Source organism: Prionailurus bengalensis, chromosome B2 (assembly GCF_016509475.1).
Source record: "Prionailurus bengalensis isolate Pbe53 chromosome B2, Fcat_Pben_1.1_paternal_pri, whole genome shotgun sequence".
Taxonomy (NCBI): domain Eukaryota; kingdom Metazoa; phylum Chordata; class Mammalia; order Carnivora; family Felidae; genus Prionailurus; species Prionailurus bengalensis.
In genome coordinates this window covers 31,552,835-31,579,011 of record NC_057349.1, presented here as the reverse complement: position 1 = coordinate 31,579,011, position 26,177 = coordinate 31,552,835, and the positions used below count along the sequence as shown (strand labels likewise).

The window sequence follows — 26,177 nt, the reverse complement described above, 5'->3', positions numbered from 1 at the left end:
AAATATGATTTCTATTTTGGTCTCAAACATCAACTAAAAAGATTTACAAAAATCATAAGAAACTGTATTCTATAAAGCAGGCCTATGTCTGAAAAACCTGGTATCACCTTTCTTTGATGCTTTTGAAACTGGAGATGTACTTCCTACTGCATGGCTCAAAGGGAAGTTTAGGGTGATCTGATAAACATGGAGTCATGGGGTAAGTCTGTTTCTATACCCTGATGTGAATAATATAAAAAGAGAACTATAATGTTAGCATACTACACCTGTGATCTACACCTGTGAGCAAATATCATTTGCTACCATTCTGATCTTATGTTGATTTTTGCACTTGGAAAGCATATTCTTCATGGTTGACATGCTTTATCAGTCCTATATGAATGTCAATGGCGAAATCCAGGCTCAGTGTCTGTTCCATCTGGGATTTCTAGGAGTGATGGTTGCACCCCTCAACTAGTAAAAATGCAGAATGAATTTGGTCATCTACAATGAAGTAAAGCAAATTTTAGGAGGTCCTCTATCAGTTGGCCTCTTATTCAATAAGGAGAATCGATCACCATCAAGAAGTGTATTATTTCTCCCTGCCTGGGTAAAACAACAATGACCTGTCCAGTGATCACCAAACCCTTCAACCATAAACATGGCCACATGATCATCTCCTTCCTCTCAAAAAGAAAGAACAACAATATTCGATTTAGATGGTTTATGTTCCTCAGGAAAGGTCCCTCAATAGACTGGAAGAACTTGAGAAAGAGTAAGTACATTGAATTAAAATGCAGACACTCAGAAACTGGTGTCAGGGGCACAATTTAGCCATAATATCCTTTTTGGAAGTGGGGGATTGCTGGACAACAGGAGTATCAGAATCACTTGTTCTAAGGCTACGTGTGATAGTTGAGATCAGTTCTGGAGTCCTGTGAAGAATACGAAGAACGTAAGGGGTGTCTGGGTGGCTAAGTTGGTTAAGCGTCCGACTCTTGATTTGTGCTCACAGCTTGTGAGTTCAAGCCCCATGGCAGGCTCTGTGTTGACGGTGTAGAGCCTGCTTGGGATTCTCTCACTCCTTCTCTCTCTGCCCCACTCCCCGCTTGTGCTGTCTCTCTTTCAAAATAAATAAACTTTAAAAAAAGAAGAAGAAGAATTTAAAACAATCTAAGCTCAAAGACTACATTCCCTTTACCTCTGGAGTCCCAGGAGAGAAAAGTATTATAGAGAGAGGCTGAATGCTGGCCTAAGAAAAATGGAAAAGTTTCTGGACTTTCCTTCAGCAATGGGGCAAAGTCATGCTCTGTGGCCACACCCACTTACAGATGAAAATGGGATCAAGAGTTGGAGGCAATTTGACTCAACTTGAAAAAAAAGGAGCAGCCTCTGAGAGTTTCTCCTCATTCTCAGGGCACTGCCCATGACATATCCTGAACACAGCATCCTTATTGAATGCTCCCAAACTTATGTTGCAATGAAATGAATTATATCCCAAGAAGGAAGAAGGAAACAGAAATACCACCTGTTGGCTGAGGTCCCTATCGTCCTGAAATGAAAGTAAGAGGGGAAGATGAATTTGGTCACTGAGAGAGTAAAGAGTGACAACACGTGAGAAAATTAACCAAATGTTTGCACTGCGGCCCCCATGTCACCGGGAATGAAAGCAGGGCCCACTCTGTGGGTGTGAGTCTACCCCAGGCTTCAAAGAACACCCTGCAGAATAGGGTGACCAGCAGCCTCAGGTATCTTACTGGGTCAGATCTCCGTCTAGCTGTCTTCCTCCCTACAGGCTGTCTTTGCCTTAACCGAATCTGATTTCAGTGGCCTCTTTTGCTCTGTTGTTTTGTTTTTCTGTCACAACTTCATGACTGAAGAAGAGGGGAGTGAGACAGTGGAAAGACAGTAGCAACCACTTTCAAGAAGTTTCTTACCTCAACGGCTTCTAAAACGGAGAAGGAGGCTCACTCCGAGGGCCACGAGCCCTAGCACGAAGCCTCCGACTCCAGCCAGCATCTTGCTCCGGGCAGAATCAGACTGCACCTCTGAGAAGAATGAACTCAGGGTCAGTCCCGTCTTCACCTGCCACAACCCCAAGGCCTTGTCTGATGCCTGGACCCTGATCTAAGCCACCGTGGAGAGAAAAGGAAGAGGATAAGGCCAAGCTTGGAGCCACTATGGAGTAGGAGCAGATGTGGACAGTACGCTAATGTTTTGGGCCTCAGAGTGATGACTTCCACAGGAGGCAAACGCTGGATTTATTCAGCCCATTAAGTCCGAGCTTATGGGACTGAATGGAGATGGAAGAGAGAGGCAGTTCCCATGTGTGAGGGCCAGTCATGAATGCAATTGCCTTTCTGAGTTTTTGCTTTGACAAGGAGAGATCCTTTAGACCTGCCCAGGGCAGGATACATGTGTGCTCGAATCGCCAGATCTTTACTGCTCCAGCAAAGATGGCGGTTAGGTTGATGAGGAACAATATGGGGTGGTGTGACCCCAATGTATAGTGAGTGACACAAGACAGAATGAGAAGCCCTCAGAGCCTGGAGTTCAGGGAGCAACTCACTCCACAGTGACAGGACCGTCCAGGCTGGGGTGCTCCACCTGGCAGGTGTAGACATCTCCCTGCTGGGGGGTCATTTCCGGTATCACCAGCATCTGGAAGGTCCAGTCTCCATTATGGATCGGGTTAGTGGATAAAACCCCAGCTGTTTCCTCCGGTCCATTCAGGAACCAGCGGACTTGAATGTGGCCGGGATAGAAATCTGACACATGGCAAACAAGCAGGTTGTGGTGCTGCAGGTGCCCCTTCTTGGAGGGGGAGACGTTCATGTTAGGCTGGACTAGGAGGGGACAAGAATCTTGTTATGACAGCTGAGACCACCAAAAACAGTGCATTTAGCGATTTTTTTTTTTTTTTTGCCAAAATGACTTCTTAGATGTTAAATGTGAATCATATCTATTAAGGTATTTAGAGGCAGAAGATGGAACACATAGTAGGAAAAACAGAATGAAACATTCAGTTGTTCTAAGAATGACCTTGTCATACCCAATAAAGAAAGAGCAAAGAAGAACAGGAGAGGGTCAAAGTTGGTGCTAACACTTTTGCTGGAAATGTAAGAGACAGTAACTAATATTTTTTGATGAGAAATGTTTGAACAGGCTATGCCTTGAATTTACATTTTCTCATCTTGTTCAAAAGGATGTATAATCCTGCCAAATATTATCTCGGAATCAGGTTATAGTCAGTCAATAGATTTCCTTTGATCTTGCAGTTTGATATTTTCATTAAAAAAAAAAGTTTGTAGCCAGATCCACAAACCTAGTGTTCTTCGCTCTTTCGTGTTTAATTAGCAGGGAGTCTGGCCCTTTCCGCACTGATCTTGGCTCCTGTGCACCATGACGGGCTCTGAGCCCGGGTAGGGTGGCCTCTCCGGGGCGGATGGGGGGGGTCCCCTCTCCTCTGCTGCCCAAGCCCACCCCTTCCAGAGTCGTCACCTTCCCACCCGCCCGTCACCTCTGCGCTGCAGCGTGAAACCCTCGTCCAGCTCGAAGTTGTGCTTGCACACCGTGTCCACGGTGCTCCGTCTCAGCTCCAGGAACTCCTTCTGGATGTTCCAGTTCTTGGCAGTTTCTCGGCCCAGCTCAGACTCCGCCACAAACACTCCCGCGGCGCTGTCACTGTCGAACTGGACGAACAGCTCTCTGTTGTACACGTATTGTTCCAGGAAGCGGTGTGTCCCGTTCAACTCGTAGCAGACACTCTGCCTCTGGTAGAGGTAAAGCTCTATGAGGAGTAGACTATGAGGTTAATATCAGAATGGATAGCTGAGTGTGATAACGAATAGGGGGGTGAGGAAGCATTTCTTGAGCAAATTTGAATCACAAGGCAAAAATAGAATGAAAGGAATGACATTAAATTTCAATACTTCTGTTAAGCAAAGTGCACCACTAAGAAGTTACTAGGGAATAGGAATAGACTCGCCATGCCTACAATTGACATGGGACTCATATCTAAAATACATAAGCAACTCCTAAAACACAAGCAAAATAAAGGACTGTGATAGAGAAGTAGGTAAGGAGCGGGATGGGGATTTGTAGGAGAGGAAACTTGCAAGGCAGACTGCGGCTCATCAGTGGAAAGAAAGTTGAAAATTCAGAAGGAAATGAGACTGAAATCTATCAGACTCAGAACAATTAGAGAGTTGGATAGTTCCAAACTGGTGCCTGGGGGTATGGAGAAAACTCACATATTGCTTGATGGAGTGTAGCTGCCTCAGATGGTCAGAATAGCACTCAGGGGACACTCAGTCAAATTGAAGAGATGTATGTCATATGATGCAGCACTCCCACAACTTGTTAGACATCAAAAATGTTCATAAAGGGACAGCTAGGGGCTGCTGCTGGCTGTGGCAGTATTTGTGAAACTGAGGAGTTGGCAGAAATCAGTCGGTGTGATCATCCCTGGGACAGCACATACCTAAACTGTTGTCATGTGCACCGTGGAATATTATGCAACCCTTAGAAGAAACCAAATGATTGTACTCTTCACTCCCTTGTCAGATCTTATTGTTATTATGCTGAGTGACAGAAAAAGAAAACAATATACTTTATAACATTGTGTAGGAATGTTAAAAATATAGACACATGGGGGGCGCCTGGGTGGCTCAGTCAGTTAAGCGTCCAACTTCGGCTCAGGTCATGATCTCACGGTCCGTGAGTTCGAGCCCAGCGTCGGGCTCTGTGCTGACAGCTCAGAGCCTGGAGCCCGTTTCAGATTCTGTGTCTCCCTCTCTCTCTGCCCCTCCCCTGTTCATGCTCTGTCTCTCTCTGTCTCAAAAATAAGTGTTAAAAAATATATATACATAGACACATGAGAAATACATATTTTGAAAGAATGCATAGGAACAAAAACTATGTAGGAAACCCATTAGAATGGGTGGGTGTGGGGCGCCTGGGTGGCTCAGTCAGTTAAGTATCTGACTCTGGATTTCAGCTCAGGTCATGATCTTGTGGTTCATGAGTTCGAGCCCCATGTGGGGATCTGTGCTGACAGCTCAGAGCCTGTTTGGGATTCTCTCTTTTTCCTCGCTTTCTGCCCTTCTCCCACTCTTGCTTACTCTCTCTCTCAAAATAAATAAATAAACTTAAAAAAAAAAAAGAATGGGTGAGTGCATTCTCTGTGTGTTTTAGAATCTTATCACAATGATCACATGAGGGACACTCAGACAATGTGATTTTTTTCCCATGTCTTATCCTGTTCTTTACCCTTGAACTTTAAAAAAAAAATTTTTTTTTTTCAACGTTTATTTATTTTTGGGACAGAGAGAGACAGAGCATGAACGGGGGAGGGGCAGAGAGAGAGGGAGACACAGAATCGGAAACAGGCTCCAGGCTCTGAGCCATCAGCCCAGAGCCTGACGCGGGGCTCGAACTCACGGACCGCAAGATCGTGACCTGGCTGAAGTCCGACGCTTAACCGACTGCGCCACCCAGGCGCCCCTACACTTGAACATTTTAAAGCAAGTTACTCTTTTGTTTGTATCTGTATACAGCATCTAACCTTAGTCTTAGTAAATACTTATGAATCAGAGAATGGGCAGATAATTGATTTTATTTTTTAAAATATGTTTCCAGTTTTATTGACATATATTTGATGATAAAAAACCACATAGGGGTGCCTGGGTGGCTCAATTGGTTGAGCGTCCGACTCTTGATTTCGGCTCAGGTCATGATCCCAGGGTTGTGGGATCAAGCCCCACCGGCCTCCAGGCTGAACATGGAGCTTGCTTGGGATTCTCTCTCTCTCTCTGTCTCTCTCTCTGTCTCTTTCTCAATCTACCTCCTCTCCCCCTCTCCCCCACTTGTGCATGCTTTCTCTCTCTCTAAAATTTAAAAAATCATGATAAAGCCTGATGGCCTGATACACGTGTACATTTTGAAATAGTCACAAGCCAAATGGCATATTCACCATCTCATACAGTTACCAGTTACCTTTTTTTCTTTTTTTTGTAGTGAAAACACTCAAGATCTACCTTCTTAAATTTCAAGTACACAATATGATACTGTCAACTATAGACACATTGCTGTACATAGTTCTCTAGAACTTAACTCATTTTGCATAAAACTTAGTACTCCTTGAAAAATACCTCCCCATTTTCACCTCCCCTAACCCCTGGTAACCACTTCTATGGATTTGACTATTTTAGATTTCACATACAAGTAAGATCATGCAGTATTTGTCTTTCTACATCCGGCCCGTTTCACTGAGTGTAATGTCCTACAGATTCAGCCATGTTGTTGCAAATGTCAGGATTTCCTTCTTGTTAGAGGCTGAAGACTATTTCGCTGTGTGTATATGCCACATTTTCTTTATTCATTCATCTGTCCATGGACATTTAAGTTGTGTCCGTATGTTGGCTATGTGAATAATGCTGAAGTGAACATGGAAGTGCAGATATCTCTTCAAAATCCAGATTTCATTTCTTTTGGATATATACCCAGAAGTGGGGTTGTTGGATCTTGGATCATATGGTAGTTCTAATTTTACTTATTTGCTTACTTAATTACTTAATTAATTTAGAGAGCAAGAGAGTGTGAGCAGGAGAGAGGGCAGAGGGAGAGAGAGAATCTTAAGCAGGCTCCATACTCACCGGACTCTGGGATCATGACCTGAGTTGAAATCAAGAGTCGGACACTCAACCAATGGAGCCACCCATGCACTCCTATTTTTAATTTTTTTGAGGAGCCTCCATACTGTTTTCCATAATGGCTGCACCAACTTATATCCCCACCAGCAGCGTGCAGAGTTCTCTTTTCTCCACATCCTAGAATCATTAATCTTCTTCCATCTTTTGATACTAGCCATTCTACCAGGTGTGAGATGGTATCTTATGGTGGTTTTGATTTGCATTTCCCTGATAATTAGTAAAGTTGAGTACTTTTTCATATACATGTTGGCTAACCATATGTCTTCTTTGGAGAGATGTCTATTCAGGTCCTTTGCTGGTTTTTTAATCAGTTTTTTGTTTGTTTGTTTTCTATTGAGTTACATGAGTTCCTGTACTTTGAAAATAAATTTAGTAAATTTAGTAAGTTGCTTGTTAGTTTAATGCAATTTTGTTTGTCTGTTTTTGCTTGTTGCCGGTACTTTTGATGTCATGTCCAAAAAATCATTGCTCAAACCAATGTCAAGAAGGTTTTCCTGTATGTTTTCTTCCAGAAGTTTTATAATTTCAGATTTTACATTTAAGTCTTTAATCATTTTGAGTTGATTTTTATATATGGTGTGAGATAAGCATCCTATTTTATTATTACGCATGTGGATATCCAGTTTCCTCAGTATCATTTATTGAAGACTATCTTTTCCCCATTGTATGTTCTTGGCATTCTTGTTGAGTATAAGTTGACTGTAGATGTGTGGATTTATTTCTGGGCCATTATGGTCCACTGCTCTATACGTCTGTATTTATGTCAGTATCATACTGTTTTTTTAAAAACTTTATTCATTTATTTTGAGAGAGAGAGAGAGAACAAGGGAGGGGCAGAGAGAGGGAGAGAGAGAATCCTAAGCGCTAACAGCACAGAGCGCGACATGGGGCTGAAACCCCCAAACCCTAAGATCATGACCTGAGCTGAAATTAAGAGTTGGATGTTTAACTGACTGAGCCACCCAGGCACCTTAGATTATACTGTTTAAAAAATTTTTTTTTTAACGTTTATTTATTTTTGAGACAGAGAGAGACAGAGCATGAATGGGGGAGGGTCAGAGAGAGGGAGACACAGAATCTGAAACAGGCTCCAGGCTCTGAGCTGTCTGCCCAGAGCCCAATGCGGGGCTCGAACTCACAGATGGCGAGATCATGACCTGAGCCGAAGTCGGCTGCTTAACCGACTGAGCCACCCAGGCGCCCCTTAGATTATGCTGTTTTAATCACTGTAGCTTTGTAATATATTTTGAAATCAGGAAATGTGATGCTTTGTTCTTCTTGCTCAGGATTGCTTTGATCATTCAGGATCTTTTGTGATTCCATATGAATTTTAGAGTTATTTTGTTCTATTTCCATCAAGAATATTATTGGGGTTTTGAAAAGGATGGCATGGAATCTGTAGATCATTTTGGGTACTATGAATATTCTTCCAGTCCAGTCTTTTTTGATTTCTTTTGCCAATGTTTTGTAATTTCCAGTGTACATGTCTTTCACCCCTTTGGTAAAGTTTATTCCTAAGTATTTTACACTTTTGGTTGCTATTGTGAGTGTGATTGTTTTCTAAACTTCTATTCAGACAGTTCATTGTCTGTGTATAGAAAGGTGATTGATGTTTGTATGTTAACTTAATATCTTGCAACTTTACTGAATTTTTTGAAAAGTTCTAATTGTTTTTTTGTTTTTTGAGTCTTTGGGGTTTTCTGTCTATATGAGCTTGTCATCCACAAACAGAGATAATTCTACTTCTCTGTTTCTGGTTCGGATATCTTTTATGTCTTTTTCTTGTCTAATTGTTCTGGCCAGGATTTCCATAACTATGTTGCAAAGAAGAGGCAAGAGTGGATATCCTTGCCTTGAACCAGATCTTGGAAAACTCTCAGTTTTTCTCCATTGATAAGGTAGGCTGTGGGCTTTTCATATATGACCTTTACTGTGTTGAGTTTGAGTTCCCTCTATACTTATTTTGTTGAGAGTCTAATTGTGAATGGGCGCCAAACTTTCTCAAATGTTTTTTCTGTGGATGTTGAGATGATCATGTATTGTTTTTCCTTTTTGTTTTATTAATGTGGTGTATCGCACTGATTGATCTGTTTATGTTCAACTATCCTTGCATCCTAGGGATGTGTCCCACTTAGTCATGGTGTATAATTCCTTTAGTATGCTGTTGAATATGGTTTGCTTGTATTCTTTTGAGGACCTTTAAAACACGTTTACATATTTATTTATTTATTTTGAGAAAGAGAGAGAGAGTATGAGCATGTAGGGAGAGGGGTAGAGAGAGAAGGAGAAAGAGAGAATCCCAATCAGGCTCTGTGCTGTCAGTGCAGAGCCAAACACGGAACTCAAGCCCACCAACCATGAGATCATGACCTGAGCCAAAAACAAGAGTTGGATGCTTAACCCATTGAGCCACCCAGGTGCCCCTCCTTTGAGGATCTTGAATATATATTCATTATGGATATTGGCCTGCAGTTTTCTTTTCTTGTGTTGTCTTTGTCTGCTTTTGTTATCAGCATAATGCTGGTCAGCAAAGAGTTGATTATACATTACTGGCTGCCTGGAATCTAACTGGGGGTCCACAATTGTCTATTGAAGGAGTCTTTAAATTGCAGCCTCTCTGTGTGACTTAAAATGTATCATCAATGGAAACTCCAGAATGAATTTATGGCACAACTTCCCAGACCACAGAAATGAGGGCAATGCGGCACAGTGGCAGAAGTAAAGGATGTTTGAAGAGCATGTCAACACGAGGCTCACCATGTCAGTTCAGGGTTGAGGTCGGGGAGCCCAGCTCCCAGATGAAGCTTCTCCTTCTGCTCAAGACCCTCTCCGAGTGGCTGTCAAGGGGCCTTAACAGGCCTTCCTAAGAGTCAGAGAAGGGTGTGTGTGTGTGTGTGTGTGGGAGGGGAGGTCTGGCCATTGTCTCTGTGACTGCAGAGATGACTAGAGTTGATTTGGGTGGTCTCTTCAGAATCCTTGTCCTTCCTCAGGGCTCCATGTGTCCCAGTTTGAAGTTGCTCAACTGGTTGCTCAGGCAGGGAGGAGGAAGAGTAGCCTCAGGAGCCACCACACAAGCCTCAGGGAGCCCCATTTGACTTTTAGTGGCTGTGCCACAGGAGCACTTCATTTCTCTCAGTCTCCTGAGCCTGTCTTGCTCTATGCTCTGCCCTCTCAGCCTCTGAGCCCCTGGCCCCATCCAGTTTGGAGTCTGTGATATCTATCTTCTACCTGCCCTGCCTGCTCTCCTCCCCCACATCCAACTCCATTCCCTGTTCCACTAAGAGGTTTCCCCACCTGTTTTTCAATCAGAACACAGTTCTGCTAGTTCTCAGTAGTGGTTGCAATGCTTTCTTTTTTTAAAGCAATTGACTTAAAAAAATTTTGATGTAGTCCCAATGGTTTGTTTTTGCTTTATTTTCCTTGCCTCAGAAGACTTCTCTAGAAAAATGCTGCTATGACTGTTGGTGGGAATGCAAACTGGTGCAGCCACTGTGGAAAACAGTATGGAGAGTGCTCAAAAAATTAAAAACAGAAATAGTAAAAAGTTAAAAATAGAAATAAGAATCTACTCATTGCATTGCTGGCTATGTACCCAAAGAATATGAAAACACTAATTCAAAAGGATATGTGCACCCCTGTGTTTAATGCAGCATTGTTTATAATAGCCAAATTATGGAAGCAGTCCAAGTGTCCATCGATAGATGAATGGATAGAGAAGATGTGGTGTATAGATACAATGGAATGTCATTTAGCCATAAAAAAGAATGAAATCTTGCCATTTGCAATGACATGGATGGAGCTACAGTATAATGCTAAGTGGAATAAGTCAGTCAGAGAAAGACAAATACCATGTGATTTCAGTCATATATGGAATTTAAGAAACAAAACAAATAAACAAAGGGAAAAAAGAGACAAACCAAGAAATGACTCTTAACTATAGAGAACAAACGATGGTTACCAGAGGGAAGGTGGATGGGGGGATGGATGAAACAGGTGAAGGGGATTAAAAAGTACACTTATCTTGATGAGCACTGAGTAATATATAGAATTGTTGAATCACTATATTGTACACCTGAAACTAATATAACACTGCATGTTAACTGTACTGGAGTTAAAAAAATTTTTTTTTTAAGTAAAGCAATTGACTTTCTTTTTCCCATAATGAGATCTTATTTTCAAAGCAGACAGATGTCATACAAAGGGTCTCTCAAAACTGTCTTGTATGTGTATTTGAAAAGTAGCACAGACTTTGTAAAACTCTTGAAAACATCTGAATTTTCTAGAGTAGAGCTAGAAGAGTTTTGGCATAAAAGAAATCATCTTTTCAGAATAGGACATATTAAGACTATGTAATTACTATAGGATATAAGGAAGGCAATGTGGACAGGGCAGTAAAGATGTCCACAGACCAGCTGTGTGGCCTTGGGCAAGTAATCAACTTCTCAGAGTCTCAACTTTTTTACCTATAAAAAAGGATGTTGTTATTATTATTTTTCTACCTTGAAGGACTACTTTGATTTAATTTAAAACTCAATAAAACGATATAAATAAAACCTAGAGCATAGAGTCTGGCCCTGGTCACTGGAGGCTAGAGCTCTTCCCCTTGTCAAGCTGTGATGGGGTAGATTATGTGGAGACAGAGAGAAACGAGGGACAGAGCCTGGTTTGTTCAGAATGGCTCAAAAGGAGCTGCCCTTTGAAGCACGACATTAATGCTTGAAAAGGAGCTTTTATTAATACTGATAGTTTTTCTTTCCACCTCTTCTTTCACTTGGGAAAGGGAGGCAGAAGAAGGGGAGTAAACAAAAGCTTAAATCCCCAGGTGTCTTCTGCTGCCCAGGTGTGTGGTAGGCCAGAGTCCCAGGGTCTAAATGCCAGGATGGAGAATGCCCTGAACAGAGGATGTTTCAAGCGGCTCTTAGAGCTCCTGTTTCATCCATGAGTCGGATGCTTCCCTACTCCACAATTTTCTTCATGATCCAATAGGCACTAGTATTTTCTCAACAATCTCAGTGTCACCCAGGTCCCGTTAAGCGAGGTTCTCCCCTTTTCTCTCTTTTTATTTCTGCTCTGTTGGAAGTTGAGGAAACCCCGAGGAATTGGAAGCATATGAAGGAAATGGAGGAATATGCCCAGGCCCATTGGGTCCAAGTTTCCCGGACTCCACATTTCACCCAGCAGTGAGTTCCTCAGCATCAAAACTGTGCCGAGAGCTCTGGCTCCACCTGCTCCCACCCCCCAGTGGTCTCTCTTGCAGGGCAGGGAAATTCCATTTGTTCCTCTTATGTCTGAACCCACTGGCTTCTCCGCCTCACCCCACCCCTCCCACCACCCACCACTCTCTGTTCACTCCAAAGCAGACCCCAGACCTGATTTCAAATGTACTCATATCAACGTCCACCACTATCACTACCCACCACACCAGAATGGTGATGCCTCTCCTCTCACGTCCTGTGGGACACTGTCCCATCTCACCAGCTACTTCCACAGCCCCTCCAGCAGTCTAGGATTCTCGCTTCTCCGTTTCTTCTCTTATGTGCAAGCACACGTGCATGGCTGAGATGCCCTGTCCAACTCTCTGTCCATCTGAGTCATAAATGTCTGAAATTTTCTCTTCCCTCTATCTGAGAAATGGGTATATCGGGATGGAGTCTGAGCAGATGGATTTGGGAGTTTCAGATGCTACTACCTCTGGAAATTGAGGAAAGAGCCCCATAGTACCTGATCCTCAGGAGGAAGTGGGGCTGGCCTTATGGATGGGGATGAAGAGGCTGAGAAATTTTAACATAAACAGATTCACCTTTCTATCACACATGGTGGTGAATCAGAACTAGAAAAGGCCATTTCCTGTTTCTCACTTCTTCTCTGGCTCTGTCCTGATGTGCCCTGACCTGACTCCTGATGTGAGGGACAGCTGCAACTGGTATCCTGCTGGCCTTAACCATAGCTAGTGCCCATCACCCTTTTCTGCTGCCCTGGCCAACAATGGTCATGGAATGAGGGTTCTTGCCTGGTTCTGCGGATCCTTCCACAGAACCTACCAGCGCCTAGGTTCTGGAGTGCCTACCTGGAGCACTGATTTGATAGAGAGATCTTCAGATTGTGGACAATGCAAACTAACCATAATTTCCCCTTTCTGATCTTTGATGTTGAAATGCCATTTTGATGATCCCTCTGTGAGAAACTTGTCCCTCCAAATCACTCCAGATCACCAGGTACCATTGTCCCTTGATTTCCTTTTCTCTCTGGTGAGACTAGCAGCTCTGCACGATGTCAGAGCCCCAAAGCCTTCCTCAGGGAGTGGGCCCATATGGAAGGCCCCCCTAAGCATTTCCCTGAGGGGAGGTTCTCCAAGAATAGCAGCTCTGCACTTACCTGGGGTGTCTCTGCTCTGAACCAAAGGGGAGCTCAGCGTCATCAAGGACATCATGAGAGCTGCCATCCCCGGGGCCCCAGGGACCCTCAGGAGCACCATACTGGAGCCTGGGAGAAAGAATGGGGGCTGAGATATTTGCAGTCAGAGCAGTTCTCACTCAATGGGATATCAGAGAGCTTGGACAGCCTTCTATAACCTCTGGGAGTGGCCAGATTCTGAAAAAGGAACCAATAATCAGGAATTGTCACTCACCAGACAGAAGTTTGGGGCAAAGCACATGATTCTTTAAGGTGTAAGATTCACTGAAGACAGTAAAAGGAGAGAGATTCTCATTTTGAGCAACTGGCTGAGCCATAAAGCTTGATTATTTTATATATTTTCCTCCTTAGGAACATCGTTCCCCCTCCATGGTGAACACCATCCCCTATTTAAAATTTAAAAAATCAAATCATCTTCCTCTTAATGATATTGTTTTGAAATATGTCATTGAAGTTATCTTGTATTTTTTATGGGTAGTGACTTTTGTGAATGGATAACTTTTCTTTAAAACTTCATGTTGATTCTTAGTATCATACAAGAATTCATTTGTTATCAAATGATATTATGTGTACCATTTTATGCCTTTGATAATTTTTATATATACCTTTGGTAATTTTAGAGGAATTGTTTGATGTTTCCAGGCAGATAAGCAGAAAGCAAAAAATACTTAATTGCTTCATTTCTAATTGTTACTCTTTTATTTCCTCTTCATATAGAATGTGGTGATATAAGGCACCTTTATTTAAATGTTAAACATTTAAATGTTACTGTTAAGGACAATTTCCCTAATCATTTCACATTAAGTCTAATGGTACATCTTTCTCTGACGTGTTGTTTTATTATAGAGGGGTTTGGAGCTACAATAAAGGAGGGTGGATCTACAGAAGGTTCCTCTGGTGTTTATTGTTAAAATTACAGAATTTATATTAGTGGAGCAAATAATACATTGCATTTGATAAAGAATTTCATGTGTTCTGAACTAGTCCTGCATTGTAATAATTAACATTTCTTGATCCCTTACTATGTGCAAGGCTTTGTTTTAAGAGATTCACAAATTCTGAGTATCATCCCAATTAGATCTCACAATAAACCAATGACATAATAATTTCCATTCTACATGAGAAGCAGTAAGTCACAGTGGGTTTTTAAAAAAGGCAGGAAGGGGCGCCTGGGTGGCGCAGTCGGTTAAGCGTCCGACTTCAGCCAGGTCACAATTTCGCGGTCCGTGAGTTCGAGCCCCGTGTCGGGCTCTGGGCTGATGGCTCAGAGCCTGGAGCCTGTTTCCGATTCTGTGTCTCCCTCTCTCTCTGCCCCTCCCCCATTCATGCTCTGTCTCTCTCTGTCCCAAAAATAAATAAAAAACGTTGAAAAAAAAATTAAAAAGAATATTTTAAAAAAAAATAATAAAAAAAATAAAGGCAGGAAGTAGCAGAAAGGGCCTGATGCTTTGCTATAATGTATCAGGAACAATTTCCTAATAGAAAACTTAAATAATTGTATCTGCTTTTATTCAGTTTAGCAGCACTTTATTTAAGGACTTAATACATTAGTTGGAAATTGTATTTGTTTTGTCATTGTCTTTTTAGGTTGTGTGTTCTGGGGGAGTATATTTCAGGAACTATCTGTATTGTTTTTTGGGATTATTTGGTGTTTAAAAGTTACCAAAAGTATATACATATGTTGAACTGAAAAAAAAAAAGAATGGTCTTTGATAACTTCATTGGTCTATTCAAAACTCTCAGATCTGTAACTTTCTGAAGCATTTTATATGGATGCTCCCATGTCACCCTCACAGAATTACTGATACACAAGTGCTACCATCTCCATTTCAAAAATGAAGGAACTGTGGCCCAGAAAGGCCAAGTAATTTGTATAAAGTGGTACAGTTACTTCCATGCCTTATCTGGTATAACCCAGAGACCCTTAGTCAATCCCCTTTTTACTTCTAAGATCTACAGGACTGCTGAGAGGAGAAAATACACACCACACACCTTGAGTGACTGCCTGTACAGCTCCCAGGACTAATTCTGAGTTCTGGGATCGACAGTCTAACCTTCTAAATGGTTAACACACTGCTTAGGACTTGTGCTCTCCCAGAACACGTCCATGCAAGGGAGATGGTGTTCACCGTGGAGGGACCTTAAGTAGGATCCATGCCCAATGTGGGGCTTGAACTCACAACCCTGAGATTAAGAGTAGCATGCTGTTATTGACTGAGCCAGCCAGGCGAAGAGGAAGATGGTTATGATGTCTCTTTCATAGTTTTCTTTCTCTTATTCCCAAATCCCACATAGGTTGGGAGTTTCCGGGCCACCTTCATCCTGACAGCTCTCCCACTTCCTCTCCCAGTGGTTCTATCATTTTCTTTCCTGGCCAGAGATGCCTCTTCTGACATTTTCTGGTTGAGCTGTTTCACCTCCACACCTTCTCCCTCAATGGGATAGGGAAGTAAGTCCTGGATTCAGAACTCCGCCCTGCCCTGCACTACCTCATTCTCTCTTCACAGGCTGGTTCACAGCAGTCACTGCAGATGCACCTTGAAGACATAAGGTGCCAGACCCAAGTCATGATCCTGCGAGTCATCTCCCTGGATGCCCTTCTGAGCCCCCATGGAAATGGGGCCATCAAGGGTGAGTGCTCTGGTGGGACAGAGAGGGTGTGGACTATAAGGAGATTTGTAGCCCACAGGTGCTGTTTTCTCTCCTGTTTCTCCCCTTTCTTCTTCTTCCTCTTGTATGAGGTGTTCTGCTTTTTTCTTTCTGACAGCAGCAAGAACCAGTGTTTATTGAACCTGACCAAGTGCCAACTCTCATTTCATTTTCACAACAGCTTTTGCAGGAGTGCATTTATTATTCTCAAGCTAGAAATTAAAAGGCAGAGAACATGTCTCATGAGCTCCATGTCACAGTGTGGATGAGTGAAGAGCCATGGCTCTGTGTCTTCTGGACAATCTGTGTGTCTCTCTTAAATTTCAGAGGTAAACTTCTTGAAATTGGAGTCTGCAATGCCTGTTTTGGACTTTCCCCTGCTTCACTCAGTCCTCAGCCCACTGCATTCTCCCTTTTGTCTCCTCACATTTGATGCTGCTCTCAGTGGGGCCACTAGTGGTCTCCCTACAATGAAAACCAGTGGTCACTTCTCTGTGTGGATCTTACCTGTGTCACTAGTAATATTTGCGACATGACCACTTCCTCCTTCCTGGAATTTTTCTCTTGTTCTTTGTCTTGAGCACACTTCCTCCTTGTTTTCTTCCCACTCATTAGTCGTCTCCTTTACAGCCTCTTTTTAAAAACATTTATTCAAGTGATTTCTACACCCAGCGTGGGGCTTGAACTCATGACCCCGAGATCAAGAGTCACATGCTCTTTCAACTGAGCCAGACAGGTGCCCCCAGCCTCTTTTTTGAATGTCCATATTTGTTGCCAGGACGCAGGACCACACACTCCGACCCTACTATGATGACTTTGTACACTTCTTGGGTGACTCAATCCAAGCTTTTAACTTCACCTACCATGAGGACTCCTAGTCTATGTCACCGGCCCAGTCTAGCCTGAGATCCATCCATTCTTTCTTTTTTTTTTTTTTTTTAACGCTAATGTTTTTTTTTTAATTTTTTTTTCAATGTTTATTTATTTTTGGGGGGACAGAGAGAGACAGAGCATGAACGGGGGAGGGGCAGAGAGAGAGGGAGACACAGAATCGGAAACAGGCTCCAGGCTCCGAGCCATCAGCCCAGAGCCTGACGCGGGGCTCGAACTCACGGACCGCGAGATCGTGACCTGGCTGAAGTCGGACGCTTAAGCGACTGCGCCACCCAGGCGCCCCTCCATCCATTATTTCAACTGCTCTCAAATCAACTCCACTTGGTCACCCAGAAATTCAAACTCATTATGTCCCCCAAAGAACACTTTTTCTTCTCTCAACCACTTCCTTGTCCTTCATTACTTTTTCAGTCACTGATGCCACAATTCTCCATGTTGCTTGGATATTTTTGACTCCTTCATATCCCTATTTCCACCACAGTACTTACTGGGTCCTGTGGCTTCTCATCTCTTCACTGTCATTCAAATTCATCCTCTCTTCTTCTTACCCCATGTTACTGCCCTATCTACACCCTCATCACTTGCCACCTGATTGCTGAAGAGTCCTACTGGTCTTGCTTACAAACGAGCCTCCTCTAATCTATCATCCTTATAGCTGCCACCTTCATGTACAAATCTAATTGTGTTACTCTCTGAAGACCCTTCAATGATTTTCCAGGGGGCTCTGGATCAAATTCAAACACCTGCAATTATCATACAAGGCAGGTCCTAAAGTAAGCTCTCCATATCCTCCGAGCTGCCGTAGCACCCTCCGACCCTCCAAGAAGTCCCATGCCTCTCTGCTCCTACGTCTCCTGCTAGAGACACCACTTCTCTCTGTCTCTGCTAACCTCACATAAAAACCATCTCTAGGAAGCCTTACTTCAATCTCATTTTAATGCTCTCCATTTGCTCCCAAGCAGCACCTGTATGTACCCTGTGATAATGCAGTAGTGATGATCACATATATACAAATCATCTTTGTCTCTCTCATTCTTTCGATCTCAAACAGCTTGAGGACAAGGACCATGTCTTTTGAGTTATAGCCTTAATGCCTAGAGAGTCAAGGTTCACATTAAAGACTTTTTTTTGACTGAATGAAAGTGAACATCTGTAAGAGTATAATTTGCTTCACAATGCACAGACCTTTAGTTTTAAGACTTTGCAAAAACAATAAAATGAGATATCTTAGGATGAACAAACTATGTCCGGGTAGCCATGTCTGTTCCCTGTATGTTTTCTTCTTTCTTTTTCTTTTATCTTCTTTTCTGTAGGTGAGGATTTTGTAGTCACTAAATTCAGTGGATGTCCCCAAGCATTTGCATGAGACAATGAATCCTGTCACTAGAGGCATCCAAGGAGAGGATTAGTTCTTGTGTTGGAGCTGCAGGGATAATCTTTGAATCTTTGATTTGGATGCTAGACCAGTGAGCCCTGGAGCGTCACTTCCTCCTAATTCCTTTTCTTAGCCCAAAACTGTCTCATTTTTATTGTTTTACTGTAATACCAATAGATTTTTTGTTATTGTATAACTTTTTGTTGTTTCTTACACATCAGGTAAAACTAAGATGCTATGCCATAGGTGTTTCAAACGCAACAACTATTATTTCCAGTGGAAACTACCCTTAAAAACATAAAGTCAACAAGAAAAGTTGTGAATGCTGTGTGAATGATAATACTTGAAAATTTAAAATGCCTTAAATGAAGGTGTTGTGGACAAGGTTACATGATCTACCATCATGTAAAGCTAAAACAGTAACTAGAAGTCTGTAAGTAGCACCAAGACTCTGGACGTCTTTTCATTTCCTTCACAATTTAAAAAATTTTCCACTCCAGAAGATTTTTATTCCACTCTCCCCTTTCTCCCACTCCACTTTGTGACTTTATCATTAACTTGATATGTCTTTTTCTGCAAGGCTTCTGAGATGTTGTGGGTGTGGATGGAGAGGATGATTCCATCTTCCTTTCAGCATGAATTGTGCTACCTTGGGCTAGTTATTTAACTTCTGTGGGCAGGTCCCTAATATGCAAAAGAATGCTTTACCTGGGGGTATGAAATTGCAAAGAATAAATTGAATGCATAGTAAGTTCTCCATAAATATTACCTTATTATTGTGTTCATTGTGATTATTCTTGTACTGGAGTGATGCATGCTTAAATTTTCTGGAATAAAGGGAAACAACCTGAATTTTCAGTAAGTCATATATCTCATTGTTTCTTCCCATTTCTTTTCTTTCAGTTTGCATTTCTCACTTTCTGTGTTCTTCATTCATGTTATTACTATGTCCTTATCTCCTTGCTTCCTGTGTTCTGTTTACTTTCTTACATAGTCACCTGTTCTTCAATCTCCCTTCTTCCTCTTCATGCAGTGGGCCACGTGTCAACGTATGTCCAGTTTGTCCAGACACACAGACCTTCTGGAGAGTACATGTTTTAGTTTGATGAGGATGAGCAGTTCTATGTGGATCTGGATAAGAAGGAGACCATCTGGCATCTGCCAGAGTTTATTCGTGCCTTCAACTTTGATGCTTGGAGGGGTATTGCTGACATTGCCATGGCAAAGAAGAACCTGAACACTCTGATCCAATGGTCCAACCACACCAGGGCCAGAAATGGTACTGCTTGCTCTTGCTTATTTCTCTACTACCCAACTGCAGGGATGGGAGAGCCCATCTGCTGCATAGAGAATAGGAGACCTAGATGTCCACTCATGAATGAACCTCTCTCTCCCTGTGAGTGAACAGTATTCAGTTCACAAAGCTGGGTGGTTATGTCATCGAAGGAGACATTTTCTTCTTATTCAAGAAAAAGAAGGCCAGTCAGGAGTATGAGAAGCTATGACTTTGACCTGGAAGCCTGTGGGGGGCAAAGGGTCAGCCTGAGGGAGGTGGCCCCTAACCTGGAGAATATAGGTGGTGGGGTGGTGGGGTCCTTTGAGATACAGCCAAAGGCAGCAGATTCACCAGGTTCTGTCCTTTCTCAGAGCCACCTGAGGTGGCCGTGTTTCCCAAGGAGCCTGTGGAGCTTGGACAGCCCAACACCCTCATCTGCCATGTGGACAAGTCCTTCCCACCTGTGCTCAATGTCACATGGCTGTGCAATGGGCAGACGGTCACCAAAGGTGTGGCCGAGAGCATCTTCCTGCCTAGCACAGAATTCAGGTTCCACAAGTTCCACTACCTGACCTTCATTCCCACGGCTGAAGATGTCTATGACTGCAAGGTGGAGCACTGGGGCCTGGACCAGCCGCTCCTTCAGCACTGGGGTGTGGAGCCCCCTCCTTTTGCCAGCACTGTCCTGACACCCTCTCTATTTCCAGGATCCATCTTTCCACAGCACCTGCTTTTCTTAATCCCATGTGTTTTATTGCTACTTTATCCAAATCTCACCGGTGATCTCATTTTTTCTAACTCTTTATACCCCCAAACCTGAGGCCAGCTCCTGCTCTCTGCACTTTCTAACTCTTGTTTTTCCTTTGTGCCCCAGAGGCCCAGGAGCCTATGGAGGTGCCTGAGACAATGGAGACTGTGGTCTGTGCCCTGGGCCTGGTGGTGGGTGTGGCAGGCATCATCACTGGCACCATCATCCTGAAGACCAGGAGGCTCGACAACATCCCTGGGTGCAGGGGCCCCTGTGAGTTATCCCAGAGCTGGGGGTACTAGGGGCACAGTGCAAAAGAGGAGGCAACATGGTATGGGTAGTGGGCAGGAAGGACAAACACTTCAACAGGGGTTCTTTGAGAACTTCGCATTTCAGAATCACTGACCTAGATTAAAATAATACAATGATAAAGAACATTAGTTGAGTTGCTTACTATTTACTAAGCTCTATTCTATAGGCTTCTTATGTATTCATTTATGTTTGGAGGTTGATACCATTATTTCCCCATCAGAGCGGGAAGCAGACACGAGGAGGGTGAAGGAATCTGTCCAAGGTCACACAGCTTGAAAGGTACAGAGTCTGGATTTGGACTCGGGCATTGGGGTTCCAGAGCTCCGTCTTATGCAATATGTAGATTATATCATCTATGGCCATTTTCTCTCTCCCTTACAATCTTCATAGCCTTGATTTTCTTTTGTTGTCGAAGTGATGTCTAGAACCTTCAATACTATGTTAAACATTTGTAATAATAAAGGATATCCTACCTTTTGCATAATCTTAAAACGAATGGATTTAATTTCTCCATAGATATATTTGCTATAGATTTTTGGTTTATAATCCTTGCCATGTGGTAAAATTGATCAAATTCTGTTTATGCAAGTATTGAGTTGAATTCATTTGAAGTTAATATGAATGTTATTCTTTGGTTTATTGACTTTTTGGGTCATATTATAGATTTTCTGACATTGAAACTTCACTGCATTCCTAGGTATTTTGTGTGATCACAGCCTACTGATATAAAGTAATGATGGTGATCAGCTAGGAATGCCTAGGGGCACTCGCTTGGGTCCCTACTACTTGTAGTGACAGGAGCCAATGTTGTGGCCCGATTGGCCCTTGTGGTTCTTATGACTGCAAGACAATCCTCAGCAACGACCATTAGGGAACTTTGAAAAAAACAAGGTTTATTAATTTATTACTCACAAGTCCTGGAAGGCACTTGGCATGCCCAGAGCCACAAAGTGAGGTGTGGGGGGAGGGAGACACCTGGGGATCTGTCATTTTTGGGGTTGAGGAAGGGGTGCCTCTGATTTCACAGGGTCACTCTTTGTTGGTGAATTTAAAACATAAGAGCTGGAATTAAAGTGCAGGAAGGCAGGGGTGCTTGGGTAGTTCAGTTGGTTAAGCCTCCAGCTTCAGCTCAGGTCATGATCTCGCAGTTTGTGGGTTTGAGGCCCACATGGGGCTCTGTGCTGACAGCTGGGAGCCTGGAGCTTCGGATTCTGTGTCTTCCTGTCTCTCTCTGCCCCTCCCCCACTCACACTCTGTCTCTCTGTCTCTGACTCTCTCTCTCTCAAAAATAAACATTAAAAAATTAAAAAAAAAAGTGCAGGAAGAGAAGAGCAGGGTCACTCAAGTGGTTATCTAGGTCACCCTGGGCTTTCTAAAAGGGGAACTTCATCAGGCAGGGGCCACCTGGCTCTTTTCTAGTTGTGTATCAGGCCACCCTTGTCTTTTCAATGGATGTGTTTGAGATGGATGCCTTGGCAATCAAAAGCTTAATGTCCGGCACTTACATTACAATAAAATAAGCTAATGGTCAGGGACTTAACACTATCCTAGGATAAACCTTATTTGATCGAAATGAATCATGTTTGTAATACATTGTTGAATTCAGTGACAAGGCTGACATTAATCCATAATTTTCTTCTCATGTACTACGAGAAAATAGCTGGCTCTGAGAATAAAGATGCACCAGCCCCAGAAAATGATTTAGAAAGCTTTTGCTCCTTTTCTGTGTTCCAGAACAGCATGTATAAGAGAGGAACGATTTGTTTTTGAAATGCCCTAGCTGGCACATTAGGACAGGGCAAAGTAGTCTTTGCTTCCCAAGCCTGTCTTTGATGCTCATTACTCTATTTTTCAGGTTCCTATTCCTTCCTGTAGTTTTGACCTTTGTGTTGTTCTAGAAATGTATCCATCTAATCTAAATTTTCAGATTTATTGGAATAGAATTGCTCATAACAAGCCTTTTTCAGTTAAAAATGTCTTTGTTTCTCCTTTTCATTGTGAATCACCTACATTTTCCTTAAGAGTGTTGCCAGATGGATCTATCAACCTCTTTAAACCTTCCATTGAATCAAATTTTGATTTTGTTTATCTTCCCTATTTTTGGTTTTCTAGCTCACTGAATTCTGCCCATGTCTCTATCATTTACATTTTTTTTTCTTTTGCTGTCTTTCTACTTTTCCATTCTCTTAATGGAAATGATTAGCACATTTGTTTTCAGGCTTCCTTTCCTGATAAGGTTTGTTTAAAACCTAGACATTTTCTCCTAGGCACTACTTTTTTAAAAAAATTGTTTTAAATGTTTATTCTTGAGACAGAGACAGACAGACAGACAGAGCATGAGTGGGGAAGGGGCAGAGTGAGAGAGGGACACAGAATCTGAAGCAGGTTCCAGGCTCTGAGCTGTCAGCACAGAGCCTGACACAGGGCTCAACCCACAGACTGTGAGATCATGACCTGAGCCAAAGTCAGATGCTTAACTGACTGAGCCACCCAGGCACCCCTGCTCTTGTTCTTTTATAGGTGCAACTGCTCTCTCTGCAAATGTTGAGAATTTTCTTTTGTCTTTGAAGTTCTTACAATTTTCTTATAATGTTATTAGATATGTTTTTAAAAGAGATGTTTTTAAAAAATCTATTTGTCATCAATGCACCATGTCAAAGCTATTTCATCTTTCTATAAAGCCTGGAAATCTTTTCATCTCTTTTTACTATTTTCCCCACTTTCTAGGTGTCTAATTATCCAAATGCCAGAATGTTAGTTTCTATCCTTCATGTCTCATAGCTTTTCTTTTATATTTCCTATTGTTTAATTTTTCATATTGCCCTCGAGAGCATTCCTCTGTTGGGCCTCTTCTTTATTAATTATTCTCCAGTTGTGGACATGACAATAGTTGTTTCATGTAAATATTCTTTATTCCAACCATTCTTAAAACTCAGTTTTTCTGCTCGATTTATTGGTTTCTTGTTTTTGCCTCAAATTACAAATATTCTCCTTTGCCTCTCTTTTTAAAACCTTTTCTTGTGAACCGGCAGACATATGTAAGAAATACACAAAACAGTAAGGCACAGCCAATGATTATCAAGCAAACACCCATGTAGCTACTACTTTTGTCAAGAAATAGAACATTGCCAACACCCCAGAGGCCCTTAGGTCAGTAGGTAATTTGTAAACCTTTTAGGAGCTGGAAGCTCCTTTTACTCACAAAGCCTAGCATAGTTCCTTGTACAAAGTAGGTCCTCAATACAGGTGTCTGGTATAAGTGAGTAATATATTATTTATTTAATGTGTACTTATTGAATACTTTGTTACCGCCAAAGATTCCAACTCTTTTGAAATTAGATACAGCCGTGTGATTTACTTTGGATAACAAAATGTGAGAAGTGACATGTTATTTCTGGGAGGGATCATTAAGAGCCAGTGTATGATTCATTAGGGCCTTTTACTCTGCTTGGGAACTTATGGGGGCAGATGTCGAAGAAGGTCTCTCAACCCATCTCCCTGAGCAACTACAATTAGCAGAGCTACTCTCCTGGCACACTGGACATGTAGCATGAGTGAAAATTAGACACCCTGTGATTTGTACATCAGTACCGCCTATCTTATTTTCATTATATAAAATGTAAGAACGAGAAGTGTTCAGAGAGACTTCAAAGAAGCAGAGTGGCAGGAAAGTTAGAAGAATATTTCATCGCCTAAGGCAAGGGAGCAGAAGTTTCAGGAAGGAGGAAGTAGCTAATGATGTTACGTGTTTATAATCTGGCAGGTATGGTAAGTATCCACTGGGCCAGTATTGAAGGGTTATTGGTGACCCTTTAAAGAGCAGCCCAACTCCTACCTCCTTCAACTTTCATCATCTTGTTGCTGGGCCTCACTGTCTCAGAAGTTTCAGAGCACGTGGGCTGACGAGAGCAGGAGAGTGAAATGACATCTCCTCACGGTGCCCTTTGACTTCTCACTGGTCTGCAACGTCTGCTGGGAAGACCGCCTTCTCCTGAAGTGCTGATGAAGAAAGAAAATGAAAGAGACAGGCATAAAGGGATGGAGAATTCGATGCCAAACTGGGAATCCTAACCCCACTATGTTTGCCCTACTACAGGGGACAATCTTTATGTGGCAGAAGACATAGGGGAGTCCCCAACATCAGATCTACTTTAAAGCTCCAGTGCCTCTGAATCTCTGTCCTCCTCAGCACCAATGACTGATGTCCCCAAACACCCCTCCAATTACTTCCTGTCTGTGATTCTACTCACACTTAGCACCTGAAAAGGGCCTGACATATAGGAAGTACTCAATAAATGTTGAAATTTGATGTAGGAGATAATTTGGTTCCCACACAGGATGGTCTATAGGCCCTGGTCTATAGACTCCTCCCTATAGAGCATCTTTTCAGAGTAATCCTAAGGACTAATAAATACTGCATATGCTAGACATCTCTGGTGCCTTCTAAGACTCTAAGGCCTTTCCCCAGTCTCTAGATCTTCAATTCCCTAGGAGCACATATCCTGGACCTGTAATATGGATGTAGTTACTGCAGTTTCTGTGCCTGTCAGATCTAGAGAATGTACTTCCCTAGCCTATAGCATGGGGTAGAGGGCACAAGATTGTTGGTGTCACTGTGGGGCTGATTTGCCCTGAACTATTCCTCTCATTGTGTCCATCCTGATGCTAACCTCCTTTGATCACCTCCCTTTTATTTCACCCAGAATTCTGACCACTTCTCGACTCTGACCTTCAGCACTCCTGTCTTGCTCTAGGCATCAGAAAAGACCCATCTTTCAGTAGACACACTGTTTTGCAGGAGTTTCCTATAATAAAATTGTTAAGCTCTTTGTGACTCAATGTTCTTTTATACCAAATCATGCTGTACTCATTAGTCCTCTGATACACCTGCCCCATCCTGTCAGGCTTTACTTTAGATCCCAGTTTGTTAGCCAGTTTACTGATGTTCAAGTCCCAATTGTCAATTAAGGTCACATCGCCTGCTGGGTCCGTGGGCTTGGAGCAAAATATGGGAATATGGATGAGTATGTGTTTCAGTTGGAGAATTTTAACATAAACTGTTTCACCATTCTATTCTTGGTGGTGAATTGGAACTAGAAATTCAGAGGTGCTATGAGGATTTGATACAGAAACCTAGAAGTTATAATATTAAATTACGCATAAGGGGCATCTTAAGAAGGATGCCATTTCCTGTTTCTCACTTCCTCTCTGGCCCTATCCTACTGTGCTGGATGTGGGAGTTCTGGACAAGGTGCAGGGGTGGAGGGGGGGAAGATGCAGAGGTGACAGTTGCAGCATGTATCCTATGGGCTTAACCAAAGCTTGTCCTCATCACCCTCCTCTGCTGCTCTGGCCATCACTGGTCATGGAATGAGGGTTCCTGCCTGGTTCTGTGGAAGGGGCCTCTACCTGGTGCACTGATTCTATCGAGTGATCTTCAGATCTTTAACAATTCAGACTAACCATAATTTCCCCTTTCTGATCCTTGATAGATTTTGAAATACCATTTTGATGACCCCTCTGTGAGACACTTGTCCCTTCAAAATCACTCCAGACCACCAGGTATCATACACGCATGCCCTGATTTCCTCCTCTCTCTGGTGAGACTAGCAGCCATTGCATGGTATCAGAGCCCCAAAGCCTTTCTCAGGGAGTGGGCCCACATGGAAGGCCCCCCAAGGCCATTTCCCTGAGGCAGGTTCTCCAAGAATGCAGCTCTGCACTTACCTGGGGTGTTTCTGCTCTGAACCAAAGGGGAGCTCAGCATCACCAAGGATATCAAGTTGCCATCCCTGGGGCCCCAGTGATCCTCAGGAC

General features: G+C 42.7%; 2 protein-coding genes across 2 annotated transcripts; one reads left to right on the top strand and one right to left on the bottom strand.

Moving 5' to 3' along the window:
- Positions 1–553: 553 nt before the first annotated feature.
- On the bottom strand, positions 554–13,310 carry LOC122489385 (HLA class II histocompatibility antigen, DP beta 1 chain). Its single transcript, XM_043591116.1, is given in 5 exon segments — positions 554–914; positions 1,917–2,025; positions 2,542–2,825; positions 3,500–3,769; positions 13,068–13,310. Coding segments are annotated over 4 exon segments (762 nt in total). The 5' UTR covers positions 13,168–13,310; the 3' UTR covers positions 554–914; position 1,917.
- A 1,240-nt stretch (positions 13,311–14,550) lies between these two features.
- On the top strand, positions 14,551–20,844 carry LOC122489384 (HLA class II histocompatibility antigen, DP alpha 1 chain). Its single transcript, XM_043591115.1, is given in 4 exon segments — positions 14,551–15,737; positions 19,058–19,303; positions 19,672–19,953; positions 20,175–20,844. Coding segments are annotated over 4 exon segments (804 nt in total). The 5' UTR covers positions 14,551–15,637; the 3' UTR covers positions 20,351–20,844.
- Positions 20,845–26,177: the final 5,333 nt, after the last annotated feature.